This window comes from Pleurodeles waltl, chromosome 5, assembly GCF_031143425.1.
Source record: "Pleurodeles waltl isolate 20211129_DDA chromosome 5, aPleWal1.hap1.20221129, whole genome shotgun sequence".
In the NCBI taxonomy this organism is placed as follows: Eukaryota; Metazoa; Chordata; class Amphibia; order Caudata; family Salamandridae; genus Pleurodeles; species Pleurodeles waltl.
In genome coordinates this window covers 856,755,440-856,773,175 of record NC_090444.1, presented here as the reverse complement: position 1 = coordinate 856,773,175, position 17,736 = coordinate 856,755,440, and the positions used below count along the sequence as shown (strand labels likewise).

Sequence of the window (17,736 nt, the reverse complement as noted above, 5' to 3'; positions counted from 1 at the left end):
AATTGTGACTTGAGATTATAAGATCTTTTGAATACTTTGTGAATGTAACATGTGGTTTGCATACACACACATGTGCATCAGAATCTTTTCTTTCAATATTCAACTAGGATATTACATAGTTTTTATAACATCAGATATTTACTCAGTATATAATACTAAACTATATTTGTAGAAGGGTCTCTTTTGAAAATATACTGGAGTAATTTCTTATATAGCAATAGGATTTTCTGACTAGTATGTGGTTTACACTATTTATATTTCAACATAGTGCTCTTATACTGTGCTGCTTAAGACAACACCTAGTGTATTCATCTATCTGGACTACGCTATTGTGACTGTATTACCATTAATATTTGCTTCCACTGGCAAAATATAAACATTTTGCATATCTTATTGTGGCAATTGAGTTAATGTATGGATTAGAGTAAACGTTGGCACAATGACGTATACGCGTGTGCACAGTACTAATATCTCATATCAATAAGTATTACACACAGAGGGATTAATTATTGTTTCAAAATGGCGTACAAATTTTGTTATTATGGATTCACGTTGTTTTCTATAGTCCGTTCTTAATTTTTCGAAGTTTGCAAGGACAGTCCGTTATTGATTTTAGCTAATGATGGCACATTGATGTATGCGTGTGTGCACAATATAAATATATCCCATGAATATTATGTACATAGGGTTTATTTACCGTTTCAAGATGGCGCAAGAACACAGTGGGTACGACTCACCTTGTTCGTTAATAGTCCATCTTCAATTTTGTGAGGACAGTCCGTTTTTGATATCGTTGACACAGTTGATTTAAGAGACAGCCAGGACCGCAGCACTTATGCGTACTCGCGGTCATGAAAACTGTTGGCGTTTTGGCGTACTCGCGAATTAACCAACTTAAGGGGCCGGTGCGTTTGATGTTGCATCTCAATTAAAGGCAGAGTATACACACGGTTACTTGGCTATAATTATAACCAACACATTAATTGACATTTCAGGTCGTTTGCTTACTTTACACATCGTTACTTTTACTGGGACTGTTCAGCAAAGAGTACTTCAACTAGGTAAGCGGTCACGTTACTGTTTACCGTTTGGGCCTTTTGGTATGTTTGCTTTCCGCTTGGCTATTTACAATATTCTTCCCCATTTCTTTGATACAGGAGCACTATTACTAACCATTCTTACAAAATAAGAGAGAGAATCTTCTGTGAGTAAGGGAATTCTTACAGAAGGTACAGCACAATGTGATTTTTTTCATCTCTTTTCTGCTTATATTTTTATAGGGTTGGGGTTAAACTAAATTTTTCACATATGTGTGTGCATGCACATCACCACACTCACAATTTATAATATATTATTTTATACTATTATTTGCACAAATATAAATATTTTTTTATTCTCATTTACCTTCCAACTTTTCCCTTCACAGATAGGCGGGCGTGGGGGTGAGCAGAGTTCTCACTAACTGCTTTCAACCCATCTCCAACCACATCTCCTCTTTCTAGGAAGTCTTCCACATGAGATCCAATGTAGGAGACGAAGGAGAGAGTATAATCATAGGATCACAGCCTGCCTATTTATAGCTCCCCAATTCCTAGCCAGTGTTTCAAAAGGTTCAAAAATCTCGTTCTCTTACAGTCCTTATGAGAATCTAGCTTAAAATTATAGATTAGAGAATTTTTCAATTCAACAAAGGAAGGAGGAATAATGCAAACCCATTTCCTACATATCTCCCTTCTTGCGACGAGCAGCATGTAGAACAACAGTTTAGCTCCATCTCTACCCATCTTCTGCGCCTCAAATGAGCAGCCGAAGATCACTGCCAACGGTCTTACCTTCGGGCTTGTGGGAAGTATTTCCTTAATTGCTTCACCCACCTTTAGCCAGAATTTACGGAGTAGGGGACAATCTACAAATATGTGTAGATCATCAGCTGATGCAGAACCACACTTCTTACACCTCACCAGGTAATCGTGTTTCAGCCTGGATAGCTTTGTAGGAGTCCAGAAAGCTCTGTGAATTTAAAATAAATTATTTCTTCTTAGTGTAGCAGGTTTGACTGTATTATAAAGAAGTGTAGTAGATACGTGCCAGAGATCTTTAGGATGAGGCTCCTGCAAGCATTCCCTACAGACTTCTTCCGGGAGGGTAAATTCACCATCGACGATATCCATTATCAGCCAATACCATCTAGCCACTTCTTTCTTGAACGGGGTATCCAGCTGCACCTGATCCTCCACACTACTAGTACATCCCACTTCCTCTGTCACATTCCTCGCCCAGCTCTCTATCTGGAGGTATTTAAATTTGGACAACCTTCCTCTTACCTCCATATTAAGATTTTCAAACTCCCTGACTTCTCCATTATAGCACAAATGCCTCCATTGCACTAGTCCTGCCTCTTTCAGTGGAATAACCAAGGCATCTTTAGTCCATTCCACGGAGCCAGGAGAGTCCCAAATTGGAGCATACTCACTGTAATACGACAAAATAATCACTACAGGGGTGTATTGATGGGGAAAGAAGGGCGCTCAAAGAAAAGGGTCACACAGTAACTAGAAGATGCCCTCATCTATTGCAGAACGAGATGAAGATCTTGTTATTTTGTCACGGATACTACAGGATTTAGATGAGGTGTCCAATACAAGTGTTTCCAGTGGTTTTAAAAGGAAATCACTTTGGACACCTAGAATGTTGGGTGTGAACTCTTTGTACAAATTTTATGATTTAGTATGTAAAGATTTTGATAATTATCTATTGAGAAATAGATTTTGGGATTCCTCCAAAAATAAGAATTTGAATTCTGATGAATTGGCTGCATTGAAATCTCTTAAACAAGAAAAAGATGTCATCATCAGACAAGCGGATAAGGGTGGAAATGTAGTCATTATGGATAAACTGGACTATGACAATGAGATTCTGTCACAATTGAATGATGGGACATGTTATGAATGTATAAATGGTAATCCCATTCCTACTCTGACACATAAGATCAATAGCAGATTACACGCTTAGTTACTACAGGGATTACTCAATAAAGATGAAATTTTATATCTCAAGGTGGATCATCCCAGATTTCCTTGCCTTACACTTTACCTAAAGTACATAAAGAACTACCTTTTCCACCACGTAGACCAGTTGTGTCTGGCATACTTGACCCTACTGAGACACTCTCTGAATATGTAGATTTCTTCTTACAACCATTGGTATATAACCTTCCATCTTCTATTAAAAATACCACACAGATTTTGAGTATTCTTAGTGACATAGATTGGGAAAGCAACATGCTATTGGTTACATTGGATGTCACTTCTTTATCTACTTGTATCAATCATGATTTTGGACAAATGGCTATTCAATACTTTCTCAATAGAAGATCTGCAAGCCTATGGGAACATACAGGCATGCTAATTGAAATGATGGATCTAATTCTCACAAACAATTTTTTTCTGTTTAATGGTAACTGGTTTCGTCAGAAACAGGGAGTGGCGATGGGCTCCAAATTCTCCCCCTCATATGCAAATCTTTTCATGGGGTGGTTTGAGGACAAGTGGGTTTGGGGCCCAGGGTCCACACAGTGGCAGACATATATCTTATACTGGGGCCATTACATAGACAATTGTTTGTTGATTTGGACAGGTGGTACGGAGAAATTGGTTGAATTTTGTGAATATTTGAACTCAAATACTATGAATGTCAAGTTCACTTATCAATTCAGTTCTGAAAGTATTGAATTTTTGGATGTGGAACTTTTTATTGTTAACAATAAGATCTAGAGTAGGCTTTTCTGTAAGGCCACAGCATGTAATGCTATTTTACACGCTAACAGTGCACACCCTAAACATCAGGCTATATCTATTCCCTATGGAGAAATGGTGAGTGCACAACGTAATTGCAGCTTAGATGATGAATTTCTGTCTCATATAGATGAGATGGGTAAGAGATTTGTTGCTCGAGGTTACCCCAATAATGTTATCAGGAAAGCACAACAACGGGCAAGATAATTGAAGAGAAGTGATACTTTAAAAATGAAGGGTTGTCAGAAATCTGCAACGGAATCTAATGAGGTTCGATTTGTAACTGACTATAATGATGCATCATTGACTCTGAGGAAATTTATGATAAAACATTGTGATACACTGCTCCAGGATGAGACACTAAAGAATGTAATACCAACAAGTTTGTTCACATCTTATCGTAGATGTGTAACTTTGAGGAATATCTTTAGTCCAAGTTTTACTGCTACTATGCCTACTAGAACTTGGCTACCGTTACGAGGGGTAGGTTTCTTTAAATGTGGACATTGTGGTGTGTGTCGTTAGGCATGCCACAATATCAAGGAGTTCTCTACTTTTGGACAACAGGTGTTTAAAATTAACTTAACAATTGATTGTAATACTTCATTTGTGGTGTACCTGATACGTTGCAGATGTACCCGGATTTACTTTGGAAGTACTATACGTCCATTGAGAATCCGGATCAGTGAGCATATTAGATCACTTAAAAATTGTGATGTGAGTTATCCTATTGTGTCACATATGGTAACATGTAATTCACAGGAAGTACATAAGAGCTTTTGAGTTCTTTGGTTTTGAAAATGTTCCTAGGAATCCCAGAGGGGGCAATAGGGAATTGGTCTTATGTAGAGTAGAAGCACTGTGGATTATGAGACTACGGGCGGTGGAGTTGGGACTCAACTCTGACAGAGAGTTAGAATATTTTTTGGGAGACTAACAATGTTTAACATCAACTGATGTCACTTACAACAATATCTGTATGTACATATATGGTGTTTAAACTTTTCTGTCTTTCTTAACTTTATTGAACCTAACGCAACGTTTTGTATATTCTGGTATACTTGTGTACGGTAGTTGTATGTATCAGTACATGTATATACTTTTCATGTTTTTGAATATGGATCCAATCTATACCGGTAACACTTGAATCAAGAACCAAAATCATCTTTAAAATAAACATCCATTTCATTTCCATGGTAGGTTGGGTTCTTATCATTCTATGACGTCTTATATTTGATTAATTTATCTTCCCACACTTTCTTGTGTAGTCTCTGGAATGAGCTGTTTTATTTATTATTTCTCTACCCGTGTTGATTGGGGTGATTTACTTTTTCATTAGATTCTCATATATTGCACTCATAGCGTACTAGCTACAACTGCAGTATCCACAACGAAATTTGAGCCTGTTGCTCTTATTTTTACGCTCGTGTTGTTGATTCTTTTCAGTTTCTATGATACTGGCGATATATAGAGGAACATTTGTGTTTATGTATTGCGGCTAGCTGACTCGCAGTGGTTTTGGCTTGCTGTTTTCTATTTCAATGATCATAGCGATAGTCCGTTGTCTGTTTCCATGATGCTTGTGTATATATAGTGACTTCCGTGTTTGTCTGACCGCAGCTAGCGTACTCGCAGTCATTTTGGCGTATGGATTGGAGACGCCGACTGGGGGTTCCGTTTATTTAGGGTAAGTTTCGACTTTGCATGTAACGAGCGGTTATTTTGCTATACTGTTTATGGCAAATATAATTTGTGGGACTTGATAGCTTTACGACAATCTTTTGGGATAATTTCCTCCACAGCTCGTCTAGATAGCATATGTGGCACTTTTGAGAACGTGAATATATGTGCATGAAGCATGTAGAAGGTACTATTGACCGATTATTTGATCTTTGAGTAAAATATATTATACCTAATTTGGTGCTGTCAATGTTAATTTAATTTGGTTTACATGTATGTCTTTTTAAGCCGGACACGGATCTTGTTGCGATAACTACTGTTAATTGTGGAGGATTACTATTTTTGGAAGAACGTTTTTTCGAGGTAACTGGATTTGTAGTGTGATTTCACTTTTTGATGGGATTACACAATGTTTATGTGGTATGTGGTTTCCTGCATGGCATCTGGACTCTTTTCTTTCATTTGGTGTCAATGGTACTTTACACTATTGTTGGGGTTATATAGTCGTTATAATTTAGGGGAATTTGGTGAGATCATGTTGTATCATACATGATGTTCGCGTGCACTTGATGGCTTTCTATAACAGGACACAGGGTTTTTTCTAAATAATAAATGGACAACTAATGTAATTGTGTCTTGTTTATGTTTCATTTGGTGACATAACTTATATACATAGCTCTCTTTATATCTACTTTTGTTGTTGCTTTAGGCGTTCGGGGACATCTTTTGACTATTTCTTTCTCTTCCTTTCTGTGGGTTTTTTTACTTACTATGGGTTCTTTTATCCTCTACCCATTGTAGTATCTGAGTATTTTGTTTCTTTACTCAAGTGATTTGTTTATATAATTTACAGCCCTCAAGAAGTCTTTGGGATTACTCTCCTGTGACGAAACACGTGTTGGCTTTGTTTAGCTTCAAAATACCTTGTGAATTTCTGAGGATTGGATTTGCTGGGACTTCAGCTTCATGAGGATTCTTCTTCAATAAATCTTAAGAATCTGACTACACATCAATGAACTGATTGTTTGCCTATCGTTGATTATGTATTACTTTATTGTGATAGTGCACTTGTAATATTATCACATTTGTTTGAGTACCTCACGCAGATGTTTCACTGTAATACAACAACCGTGTGTGTTCTTAAAGAACTTAGGGTCCCTAAACTTAGACAAAAAACTTTTCTGTACCTCCTGTCCCTCCATCATAGCAATCAACACCTACCCCAACTCTGAATGATCTAGTAGGTTAAGAGTCTGCCTTACATCCTTCAACAGAAAAGCCCATGCATAATACTGCAAGTCCGGAACCACCAGACCATCTTTCTTCCTTCTGAGTTTTTTCCACCATATACGAACACCTTTGGATGCCCAAATAAAGCTGCTAATTTTCCCTTGAAGCTTCTTTAAAGCAGCCTTGTTATACATTAATGGCAATGAGTTAAAAATAAAGGTTAATTTGGGTACAATCACCATCTTTACGACATTAATCTGCCATTAGTAGATCCACCTCCCTCATAACTCGACCAAGATTTATTTCCGCCGTTTTACATATATCATGCGTTATAGTAATCCCCGGATATTTAACTTCTTCCTTTACACTCACTGAATTGTTTACTTCCATATTCCACACCATAATTTCGGTCTTTTGATTATTAACTGCATAACCAGAAATTCCCCCAAAATCTTCCATTAACCCTTCTAGAACTGGTTTGGCCTGACTTAAATTAGAAGTGTAAATCATTAGATCGTCTGCACATAAAGAGACCTTTCTGACTAGATTCCCGCTTTTAAAGGGGGGTATTCTCATATCTCTCCTAATTCAGCTAGCTAATGGCTCGATATAGAGATCAAACAATAATGGGGATGATGAACACCCCTGTCTCGTCCCTCTTTCTATTTTTACCAGAGGAGTGAGCAAACCATTAACCAACATTCTTGCACTGGGATCATGATACATTTTTTTGTAATGTTCTAATAAATTGCCTTCCAAGGTTTTAAAATTCACATACCATAGTCAAATAGCGCCTGTTAACTCTATCAAATGCCTTTGTTGCATCCACCATTACCACAGCCAAAGGCACACGTAGACTAGTGGCTAAATCCGTCAACCCTACCAGCCCCGGTGTTAATTTGTGCAAATATCTTCCGTTCAAAAAACCTTTCTGATCTGTGTGTATGATCTTCCCCATAACCATCCCTAATATGTCGGCCAGAAGTTTTGCAAACATTCTATAATCACAGTTTAACAATGATATTGGACGATATGATTCACATTTCCTAGGGTCTTTACCAGGTTTTAAAATTAACGTAATAATAGCTTCTTTCCAAGAAGGAAGGACATTCTCATTGCCCCCATAATATTATTACATAGTTGCTTTAAAACTCCAAGAATACTGCTACCCAAAGCTTGATAAACCTCAATGGGTAACCCATCTGATCCTGATGCCTTCCCCAGTTTACCAGAAAGAATGGACCGTTCTATCTCGATCTGCTTAAACGGCTCATTAACCACACTTCTTTCCTCTTGATTCAAGGTGAGTAATTCTAGTTCCCCAAGCCATCCCCTCATTACCTTTGAAGGGGTGTCTAAGTCTTCCGTATATAATTCCTTAAAGACATTAAAAAATCTTGCTTCCACCTGCTCCCCACCTTCCCTAATCTCACCCAAATCTTCAGCTCGAATTTCTATCACCCGATTTCGGACAATATTTGATTTTAACTTGCCAACATTTTACTATTGTTCTCACTGTACTCAAAGTGGGCCACTCTATTAGCCTCACATCCCAATCTAATCCTATGATCTAAAAGAGCTGCCAGCTCCAGACTAGCTGTCTGTCGTTGCCTATATAACTCATCAAATTCTTCTCCGTGATCCATACTTAGCATTCCCTGCTCAGACTGTCTTATTTGATTCTCTAACCTGCTTATTTCTTCATTATATAATTTCCCCCTATATGCGTCTATCCTGATCAGTCACCCCCTCAGAAAGGCCTTAAAGGTATCCCAAACTGTCGCTAAGGAGGCTGAACCCATGTTTATCCTAAAAAATTCTTCTGTCTCCGCCCGCAATTCCATAACCACCTCATCTTCCAGTAGCAATTTTCTATCTAAAGTCCACCTTTTTTCACTCCTTTTCATTGGTAGCCTAAGTTGTAAACTGACCACCGAATGATCTGATAAATGAGCACCAATATGTGTTACGGCCTCAACATAATCTTTCAAGTCACTATCCAATAGAAAATAATTGATTCTGGACTGATGCCGATACTACTTATTATAAGAATAACCTCTCTCCGACCCCTTCTCATCCCTCCAAACATCATATAATCCCCATTGGGCCATCATTACCTGAATCTGAACCTGCAGTTTCTCATTCACTCTAGACCTGCTGCCCGACGATCTAAGTCATAATTCAATAGAACATTGAAGTCTCCCGCCCATATTATAGGATCCGAATATTGCAGAAGAAGATCTGACACTTCCCTCAATGGTCCTATATCATCTCTATTTGGACCATAGTATCCTACCAACGTAAAGACATACTCAAAAGCAGACAACTTCCCCAACACCCATCTCCCAGATGTATCCATAGGGCCCTCAACAAAAGGAATGTTAGCATGGTTCTTAATTAAAACGACCACCCCCTTACTACCACTCGTGCAATTAGAACTAGCTATCTGCTGTATCCAACTACATGGCTTAAAGACTTCAAAACATTCTTCTTTAGAAAGATGAGTCTCCTGTAAAACCTACACATCAAACGGAGCATCTTTCAAGTATTGCACCAACCTTTTCTGCCTACTCTTTACCCTAAGACCGTTAACATTTCAAGGTAGGAGTTTCAAATTCTTCACTGCCATCTTCTAAAATAGATACCAAATCCAATCTTACACCCCCTTCCCTCTTCCCCTCCCTCTCTCTAACTACATCAATGAGGATCTTTTTTTCCTTTTTTCCCCTTATGCTTCCCACCCAGTGTTCCCCACCACAACCCCTCTTCATACCACCCAGCCCTACTCCTCCCCAGGGAACCAACCCAATCTTTTAATCTGACAATATGTCAGAGGAGGGTCACCGTACCTGAATTGGGGCATCTTCCCCCCTAACTAAACCTCCAACAAAAAAACCTTAAACCAGACCTTTCCCATTCCCGCTCCCTTTCTCAATTTTCCTGATCAGTTCGTCTACCTCCTTCCAATCCGTAAAGTTATAAATTTTGTTATTCACCATGATCCTTAGGGAAGCAGGACATTTTAACTGTGCTGTTGCCCCAAGCTTTTTTAATGTGTCTATTCTTTTACCCAGCTTCCACTGTTTATTTAAAGTCACAGACGCTAGGTCTGACCTAATTTCAAACGGAGATCCATTCACTGACAAGGATTTATTTTTTAATGCCAGGGCCAAAATATGGTCCTTCAATGTATATGTTTGGAAGTAAACTAAACTTTTTCTTGGTCTATCCCTATGGGAGGGCATTTTCGCCGGAACCCGATGCACCCTTTGAATATCTTTGGCAGTGTCCTCTTCTGATCCTTCCACCTTTACTTCCTGCTTTATTAGTCGAGCCATAAAACCTTTTAAGTCACCTTCTTCCAAACCTTCCGGGACTCTGAGAAGCCTCAAATTGTTCCTCCTCTGATTATTTTCCAAGGATTCCAGCTTGGCCGTTACCCCTGCCTCCCCTTCTTTTAGATATTTTATTTGCTCTTTATTTTCCTCTACCACCATCCTTAACTCACCAACCTCCTCCTCCAGAACGGCCGTCCGACCTGCAAGCTCATCGATTTTCTTCCCTAAGTCTTCACAAAGACTCCTAATCTCCGCCTGATTAGCATTAGAGGTCTCACAGCCACCCTTTAGTTCCACAGATAATGCCTTCAACATAGCCGCAATAGAATGTCCATGATCTTCCCCGGATGGCTGGAGATATTGCCCTGCATTTATCTCTTCTTGAATCCCTACAGGCCTTCTAGATGGTGAAAATTGCGGCACATCTCTTCTGTGTGCCCAAAAATCTGAGCTTACGTCCTCCAAGCTAGCAGCAGGTACTAACTTGTCCACCTCTTGCATGCCCACACCCCCAGTCGACATTTTAGGGGACCCTGGCAATACCCCAAAATAGGTCCTTACAGACGGAGTAACCCGGACTTTCCTATTAGTCAAACCTCCACCACTATTGACATTCAGTCTCTTTTTAACAGTACTATTACTTTGCTCCACCTTACTTCTCAATATAGAAGGTTTCTGGAGGCGGTCCAAGCTCTCAGGTTCTACTCTTTTCAGCACTCCACAGGGAGTACGTTACTTGTCCCAAACCATTTTTAAATACCACCTTCCCCCCCTTCCTTTCTGGCCCCAACCACCCCTCTTGCCTTGTCCACCATATGGTCTAGATAAACTGTTGTACCATTTATATGTGAAATAGCGTCTTCCCAGCACACAGAACCTCCAAATCCTTTAGAGCGCTGTTTTCCCCCTTCTGCACCTAAATCAAGCAAGTCAAGCAAGTAGTCGCTGTACCTTGGAATCCTCTGAGTCCTCCTCTTCTTTCCCACTAATTTGAGCCCTGTGCTGGCTCTGCCATAGTTTCCCCGGTAGGAAATGCAAGCTGCCGCCTCCCTGACACGAAGCAGCTCCAGGGAGGCCCGCAACAGCGGGCCAACCCTCTGCTCCTGTGCGTCCCGTGTCCCAGCCAGCTCCTCCGCCACGTTCACTCCTGCCAACCGCCCAAAAAACGGATCTCCAGTTGAAAATGCCGCCGGCAAATCAAGCCTCCATGTCCCCGGTAAGTAAAGCTGCCTTTATTTCATTTTTAAATTCCGCGATATGGAGCCCTCCGCGACCGGCTCCTTTAGACAGCCGCCATGTTCCCCTTCTTTTGTTTTATATTGTAGAACTTGATTATGAACAATTACTTTTACAACTACTGACATAGTTTTCCTTTCTTTCAAGGTAACAAGCTGTGCATGGGTTCCTGAGAGTAGTCAACTTTTTACTGGCAGCAAATGTGGCGTCATCAATGCATATTTGAATCGATTTACAAACAATATGGTAGGTATTTCAGCTAAGATGTCTTTATATGTTTCTAGCTTTGAAAATTCTTTGTATGATTGTGGAAAACTTTTTACAAACACATTATCATGAGTATCTGATAGAGACTTCTATCTGCAGATTCCTTACCTTCGAATTCCCTGGCGTCCGCTTTAAATCTGGACTTTTTTCCTGAGCAGTAACATAAGTGTGCCGCCAGGTGGCATAGTTTGAATCTGCGTGCGTCTTTCGGCTCCACTTAACGTCGTCCGCATCCTTGGAGCCGTCAGTGATGTCACAGTCACCTATACAGGCACCACCCTGGGGCACGTGCGTCAGTTCTTTTCCTTCCACGGCGGTTAAGTGCAGGTCTGGGATCGAGCTACTCCATGCTTTCTTTGGCAAGCCTTTTTTCGACCCTTTTGTCAAAGATTTTTTGTCTGTGCGAGATGTCCTTGAGGAAGACGGGGTTTCAACCTGTGTGGTTTCTGCGATCGCGCCATGTCGTGATGGACCCCCACCAGGTATGTCTCTGGTGCCTCGACAGAGACCACAACTTGAAGTCGTGCTCCAACTGTCGGGCCATGGCCCCAAAAGCTTTGAGACAGCAGTCTCTGAAGGTCGGTAGGACGCGACTCCTAGGAGGTCACGGTCCCGCTCAAGGAGGAGGTTGCGGGACTGCTACAGGAGCTACAAGTCCTCTTCTTCTCATTCGAGGTCTTCCGGGGAAGAGGCACAAAAACAAGAAGAAGTCCAAGTGACTTTGACTTCGCCACGTCGGTCGGCCGACGAGGCATCTCAGGAATGTCAACATTATGAGCATGGTTCTGCGGAGCAGATGCCAGTGCCGACTTCGCGTCTCCCCCCCATCCGGGACTCGGAAACACCCCAGCTAAATTGTAAGATTTTTATGAAGTAATGGACTTCGTATTTGAGCGGGCTGCCCCTGTGGGTGTGTCTATTGGCCCAGCCGGGTCAGCAGGGGCCCCATTGGGTTTAACGCATCCGGACCCATGCCCGTGGTGCAAGCCCCATCCTCATTCTGGATGATCTGGAGGTAGAAAGATGGCGTACGACGCCGATTCCGACTTCGACTATGCCAACACGGCTCAGATCAGTGCCTGAGGCTTAATCGAACAGCCAGGCACAGGTGAGGAACGGGAGGGGTCTGAAGACCCTTTAGGGTATGATTTGGAGCAGGACTGGTATGAGGATCTCGGGGAAGCCAGTGGACTGGATACTTCTCCAGATACTGGCATGCTCTCATCTCCTTCTGTGGCTATGGAGGAGGGAGCTTCATATGCCATGGTGGTGCGTAGAGCAGCTGAAGTCTTGGACCTAGAGCTGCCTATGGTGCCGGTCAGACTAACATCCTGACAGAGATGTTTCAGCCAGGGGTTGCTACATCGGAGCGGATGTTACCCTTCAACAAAGCCTTTACTGAAGTCCTGCTGGGGACGTGGTCCAAACCCAAAACCAGCTCCTACTGACCCTTGTTTGTTCACCCAATACCCCACCCTGGAGAGCTTGGTGGTCCAAGCCTCACTTCCCATGGTGCCTTACCTTCCGAATAGGGAATGCAAGAGGATGGACACACTTGGGAAGATGATGTTTTCTTCATCCAGCCTGACATCGAGGTCCGTAAACACATTGGGGGTTATTCTAACTTTGGAGGAGGTGTTAATCTGTCCCAAAAGTGACGGAAAAGTGACGGATTTACCACCATCCGTATTACGAGTCCATTATATCCTATGGAACTCGTAATACGGCTGGTGGTATATCCGTCACTTTACCGTCACTTTTGGGACGGATTAACACTCCTCTAAAGTTAGAATAACCCCCATAATGCCTATTAGGCCATTTTCCCCATACTTTATGGGATATGGTGGCACAGGTGCTTCCCAAGGCCCCGGAGGGCTACAGGACACTCTTGTGCAAGCTGTCAAATATGGGAGAAATGCAGCCAAGTTTACGATTCGGTGTGGTTTGGACACGACCGACTCGCTGAGCAGGGTGATTTCATCAACAGTGGCCCTTCGTCGCCACACCTGGCTTCGTACGACTGGCTTTTCTGGGAATGTGCAGGCAAACCTGATGGACATGCTGTAGGAAGTTGGCTCTGTATATACTATCTCAAAGTGAGAGATAGTGTTCACAGAGTCCAAGGGTTCCCCTTAGAGGTTGATAGTGGAAAAATTAGATAATACTAATGCTCTATTTTGTGGTAGTGTGGTCGAGAGGTAGGCTTGTCAGAGGGTAGTGTTAAGCATTTGTTGTACACACACAGGCAATAAATGAGGAACAAACACTCAAAGACTTACTCCAGACCAATAGGTTTTTATATAGAAAAATATATTTTCTTAATTTATTTTAGAACCACAAGATTCAAGATTTGAGGTAAGTACATAAAATGCAAGGTACTTCACACAACTAAGTATAGAACTTTGATTTAAAACAGTAGTACACACAATTTTGGTTAAAATGGCAATAAGCTATTTTAAAAGTGGACACAGTGCAAATATAAAAAGTTCCTGGGTGAGCTAAGTAATGGTTAGTTTTTGCAGGTAAGTAAAGCACTTAAACAGTCTGTCTCCTGGGTATAGGCAGCCCACCGTTGGGGGTTCAAGGGAACCCCAAAGCCACAGCACCAGCAACACAGGACCAGTCGGGTGCAGAGGTCAAAGGAGGGCCCAAAACACATAGGCACCTATGAAGAACAGGGGTACTCCGGTCCTAGTCTGCTATCCCTCCATTGAAAGAATGGCTGGTGGAGGATCATTTAATCTTTCTCCGCAAGAAAGTTATGGCTCTCTTGGCCAAGGGAGACATAGAAAGGGTCCCGATGTCAGAAGTAGACAGTGGTTGTTATTCCCGCTACTTTGTGATTCAAAAAAAGGAACAATAGTCTTCGCCCTATCTTGCATTTAATGGACGTCAATCTCTTCCTCTAAAAGGAGAAACTCAAGATGCTCACTCTTTCTCAGGTCTTGTCTGCACTAGACCAAGGAGACTGGATGTTAGCGATGGACTTGCAGGATGCGTATTTTGTCATCCCCATCCTACCGGTCCACAGGCATAACTTGCGGTTCAAGGTGGACCATGTGCACTTTCAGTTTACAGTGCTCCCCTTTGGTCTCAACAGTGCCTCTCGGGTGTTCACCAAGATAATGGCGGTTGTAAGGAAATGCTTCCTTGGCATGGTTACCCCCTAACTTTTTGTCTTTGCTGATGCTTTGATGATGCCAAGATATGATTTGAAAGTGTGCTGGGATCTTGCTAACCAGGCCCCAGCACCAGTGTTCTTTCCGTAAACTGTACCTTAGTCTCCACGATTGGCACAACCCTGGCGCTCAGGTAAGTCCCTTGTAACTGGTACCAAGAGCCCTGATGCCAGGGAAGGTCTCTAAGGGCTGCAGCATGTCTTATACCACCCTAGGGACCCCTCACTCAGCACATGCACACTGCTTCACAGCTTGTGTGTGCTGGTGGGGAGAAAATGACTAAGTCGACATGGCACTACCCTCAGAGTGCCATGCCAACCCCACACTGCCTGTGGCATAGGTAAGTCACCCCTCTAGCAGGCCTTACAGCCCTAAGGCAGGGTGCACTATACCACAGGTGAGGGCATATGTGCATGAGCACTATGCCCTTACAATGTCTAAGCAAAACCTTAGACATTGTAGCTGCAGGGTAGCCTTAAGAGTATTTGGTCTGGGAGTTTGTCAAACAAGAACTCCACAGTTCCATAATGGCTACACTGAAAACTGGGAAGTTTGGTATCAAACCTCTCAGCTCAATAAATGCACACTGATGCCAGTGTGCAATGTGTTGTAACATACACCCAGAGGGCATCTTAAAGATGCCCCCTGAATACCTACCCGACTTCTAGTGTAGGCTGACCAGTTTCTGCCAGCCTGCCATACACCAGACATGTTGCTGGCCACATGGGGAGAGTGCCCTTGTCACTCTTTGGCCAGGAACAAAGCCTGTACTGGGTGGAGGTGCTTCTCACCTCCCCCTGCAGGAACTGTAACACCTGGCGGTGAGCCTCAAAGGCTCACCCCTTTCGTTACAGTGCCCCATGGCATCCCAGCTAGTGGAGATGCCCGCCCCTCCGGCCACTGCCCCCACTTTTGGCGGCAAGGCTGGGGGAGATAATTAGAAAAACAAAGAGGAGTCACCCACCAGTCAGGACAGCCCCTAAGGTGTCCTGAGGTGACCCCTGCCTTGAGAAATCCTCCATCTTGAGTTTGGAGGATTTCCCCAATAGGGTTAGGGATGTGCCCCCCTCCCCACAGGGAGGAGGCACAAAGAGGGTGTAGCCACCCTCAAGGACAGTAGCCATTGGCTACTGCCCTCCCAGACCTAAACACACCCCTAAATTCAGTATTTAGGGGCTCCCCAGATACCAGGAAATCAGATTCCTGCAACCTGAAGAAAGAAGAAGGACTGCTGACCTACAAGTCTGCAGAGAAGGAAGAAGACAACAACTGCTTTGGTCCCAGCCCTTACCGGCCTGTCTCCAACTTCGAAAACCTGCTCCAGCGACGCATCCGACAGGGACCAGCAACATCTGAAGCCTCAGAGGACTGCCCTGGACTACAGGACCAAGAAACTCCCGTGAACAGTGGCACTGTTCAAAACCAGGTACTTCCTTGCATCAAAGAAGCAACTTCCAAAGACTTCACATTTCCCGCCGGAAGTGTGAGACTCTACACTCTGCACCCGATGCCCCCAGCTCGACCTGCAGAAAACCAACACCTCAGGGAGGACTCCCCGGAGACTGCGAGCCTGTGAATAACCAGAGATGACCCCCTGAGCCCCCACAGCGACGCCTGCAGAGAGAATCCAGAGGCTCCCCCTGACCGTGACTGCCTGTAACAAGGGACCCGACGCCTGGAACCAACACTGCACCCGCAGCCCCCAGGACCTGAAGGAACCGAACTTCGACGCAGGAGTGACCCCCAGGTGCCCCTCTACCTTGCCCAGGTGGTCGTTGTCCCGAGAAGCCCACCCCTGTGCCTGCCTGCACTGCTAGAGAGACCCCCGGGTCCCTCCATTAAAACCTATACAAAACCCGACACCTGCTTTGCACACTGCACCCGGCCGCCCCTGTGCCGCTGAGGGTGTGGTTTGTGTGCCTACTTGTGTCCCCCCCCCCCCCCCAGTGCTCTACAAAACCCCCCTGGTCTGCCCCTCGACGACGCAGGTACTTACCTGCTGGCAGACTGGAACCGGAGCACCCCTGTTCCCCCTAGGCGCCTATGTGTTTTGGGCACCTCTTTGACCACTGCACCTGACTGGCCCTGAGCTGCTGGTGTGGAAACTTTGGGGTTGCCTTGAACCCCCAACGGTGGGCTGCCTATGCCCCAGGACTGAGACTTGTAAGTGTTTTACTTACCTCCTAATCTAACCTTTACTTAACCTCCCCCAGGAACTGTTGATTCCACTTTGAAAATAGCTTATTGCCATTTTTACAAAGACTGTACATGATATTGTTTTCATTCAAAGTTCCTAAAGTATCTAAGTGAAGTACCTTACATTTAAAGTGTTTGTTGTAAATCTTGAACCTGTGGTTCTTAAAATAAACTAAGAAAATATATTTTCAATATAAAAACCTATTGGCCTGGAGTAAGTCTTTGAGTGTGTGTTTCTCATGTATTGCCTATGTGTGTACAACAAATGCTTAACACTACCCTCTGATAAGCCTACTGCTCGACCACACTACCACAAAATAGAGCATTAGAATTATCTGCTTTTGCCACTATCTTACCTCTAAGGGGAACCCTTGGACTCTGTGCACACTATTTCGTACTTTGAAATAGTATATACAGAGTCAACTTCCTACATTGGTGGATCAGCGGTGGGGTCTAAGACTTTGCATTTGCTGGACTACTCAGCCAATACCCGATCACACAACTAAATTCCCAAAATTGTTATTAGAAACTAATTTTTGCAATTTGAGCTATTTCTGTAAATTTTTTAAAGTCCTGCTAGGGACTTGTGTAAGTCCCTGTTAGCATTTCCTTTAGAGTTTAAAAGTTTTGTAAAAGTTTGGATTAAGTTCTAGAAATAGTTTTAGATTCTTAAAAAGTATCCCAACTTTTAGAAAAATAATGTCTAAGAGATGGTGTTGGAACTCAACCTCACCCCTTACCTGCAACTAAGGATGTCAGAGTTAAGGACTTTCTGTAAGCTCAAACATATAAAAACTAGGTCAATCCCTACCAAAG

At 42.9% G+C, this 17,736-nt stretch overlaps 1 protein-coding gene across 1 annotated transcript in view; it reads left to right on the top strand.

The window, feature by feature from the left end:
- The window catches only part of LYST (lysosomal trafficking regulator), a 2,674,875-nt gene that overhangs the window by 2,395,477 nt on the left and 261,662 nt on the right, over positions 1 to 17,736 (top strand). Inside the window, 1 exon segment of the mRNA XM_069234946.1 lies at positions 11,426 to 11,524. Coding sequence (XP_069091047.1) covers positions 11,426 to 11,524 — 99 coding nt within the window.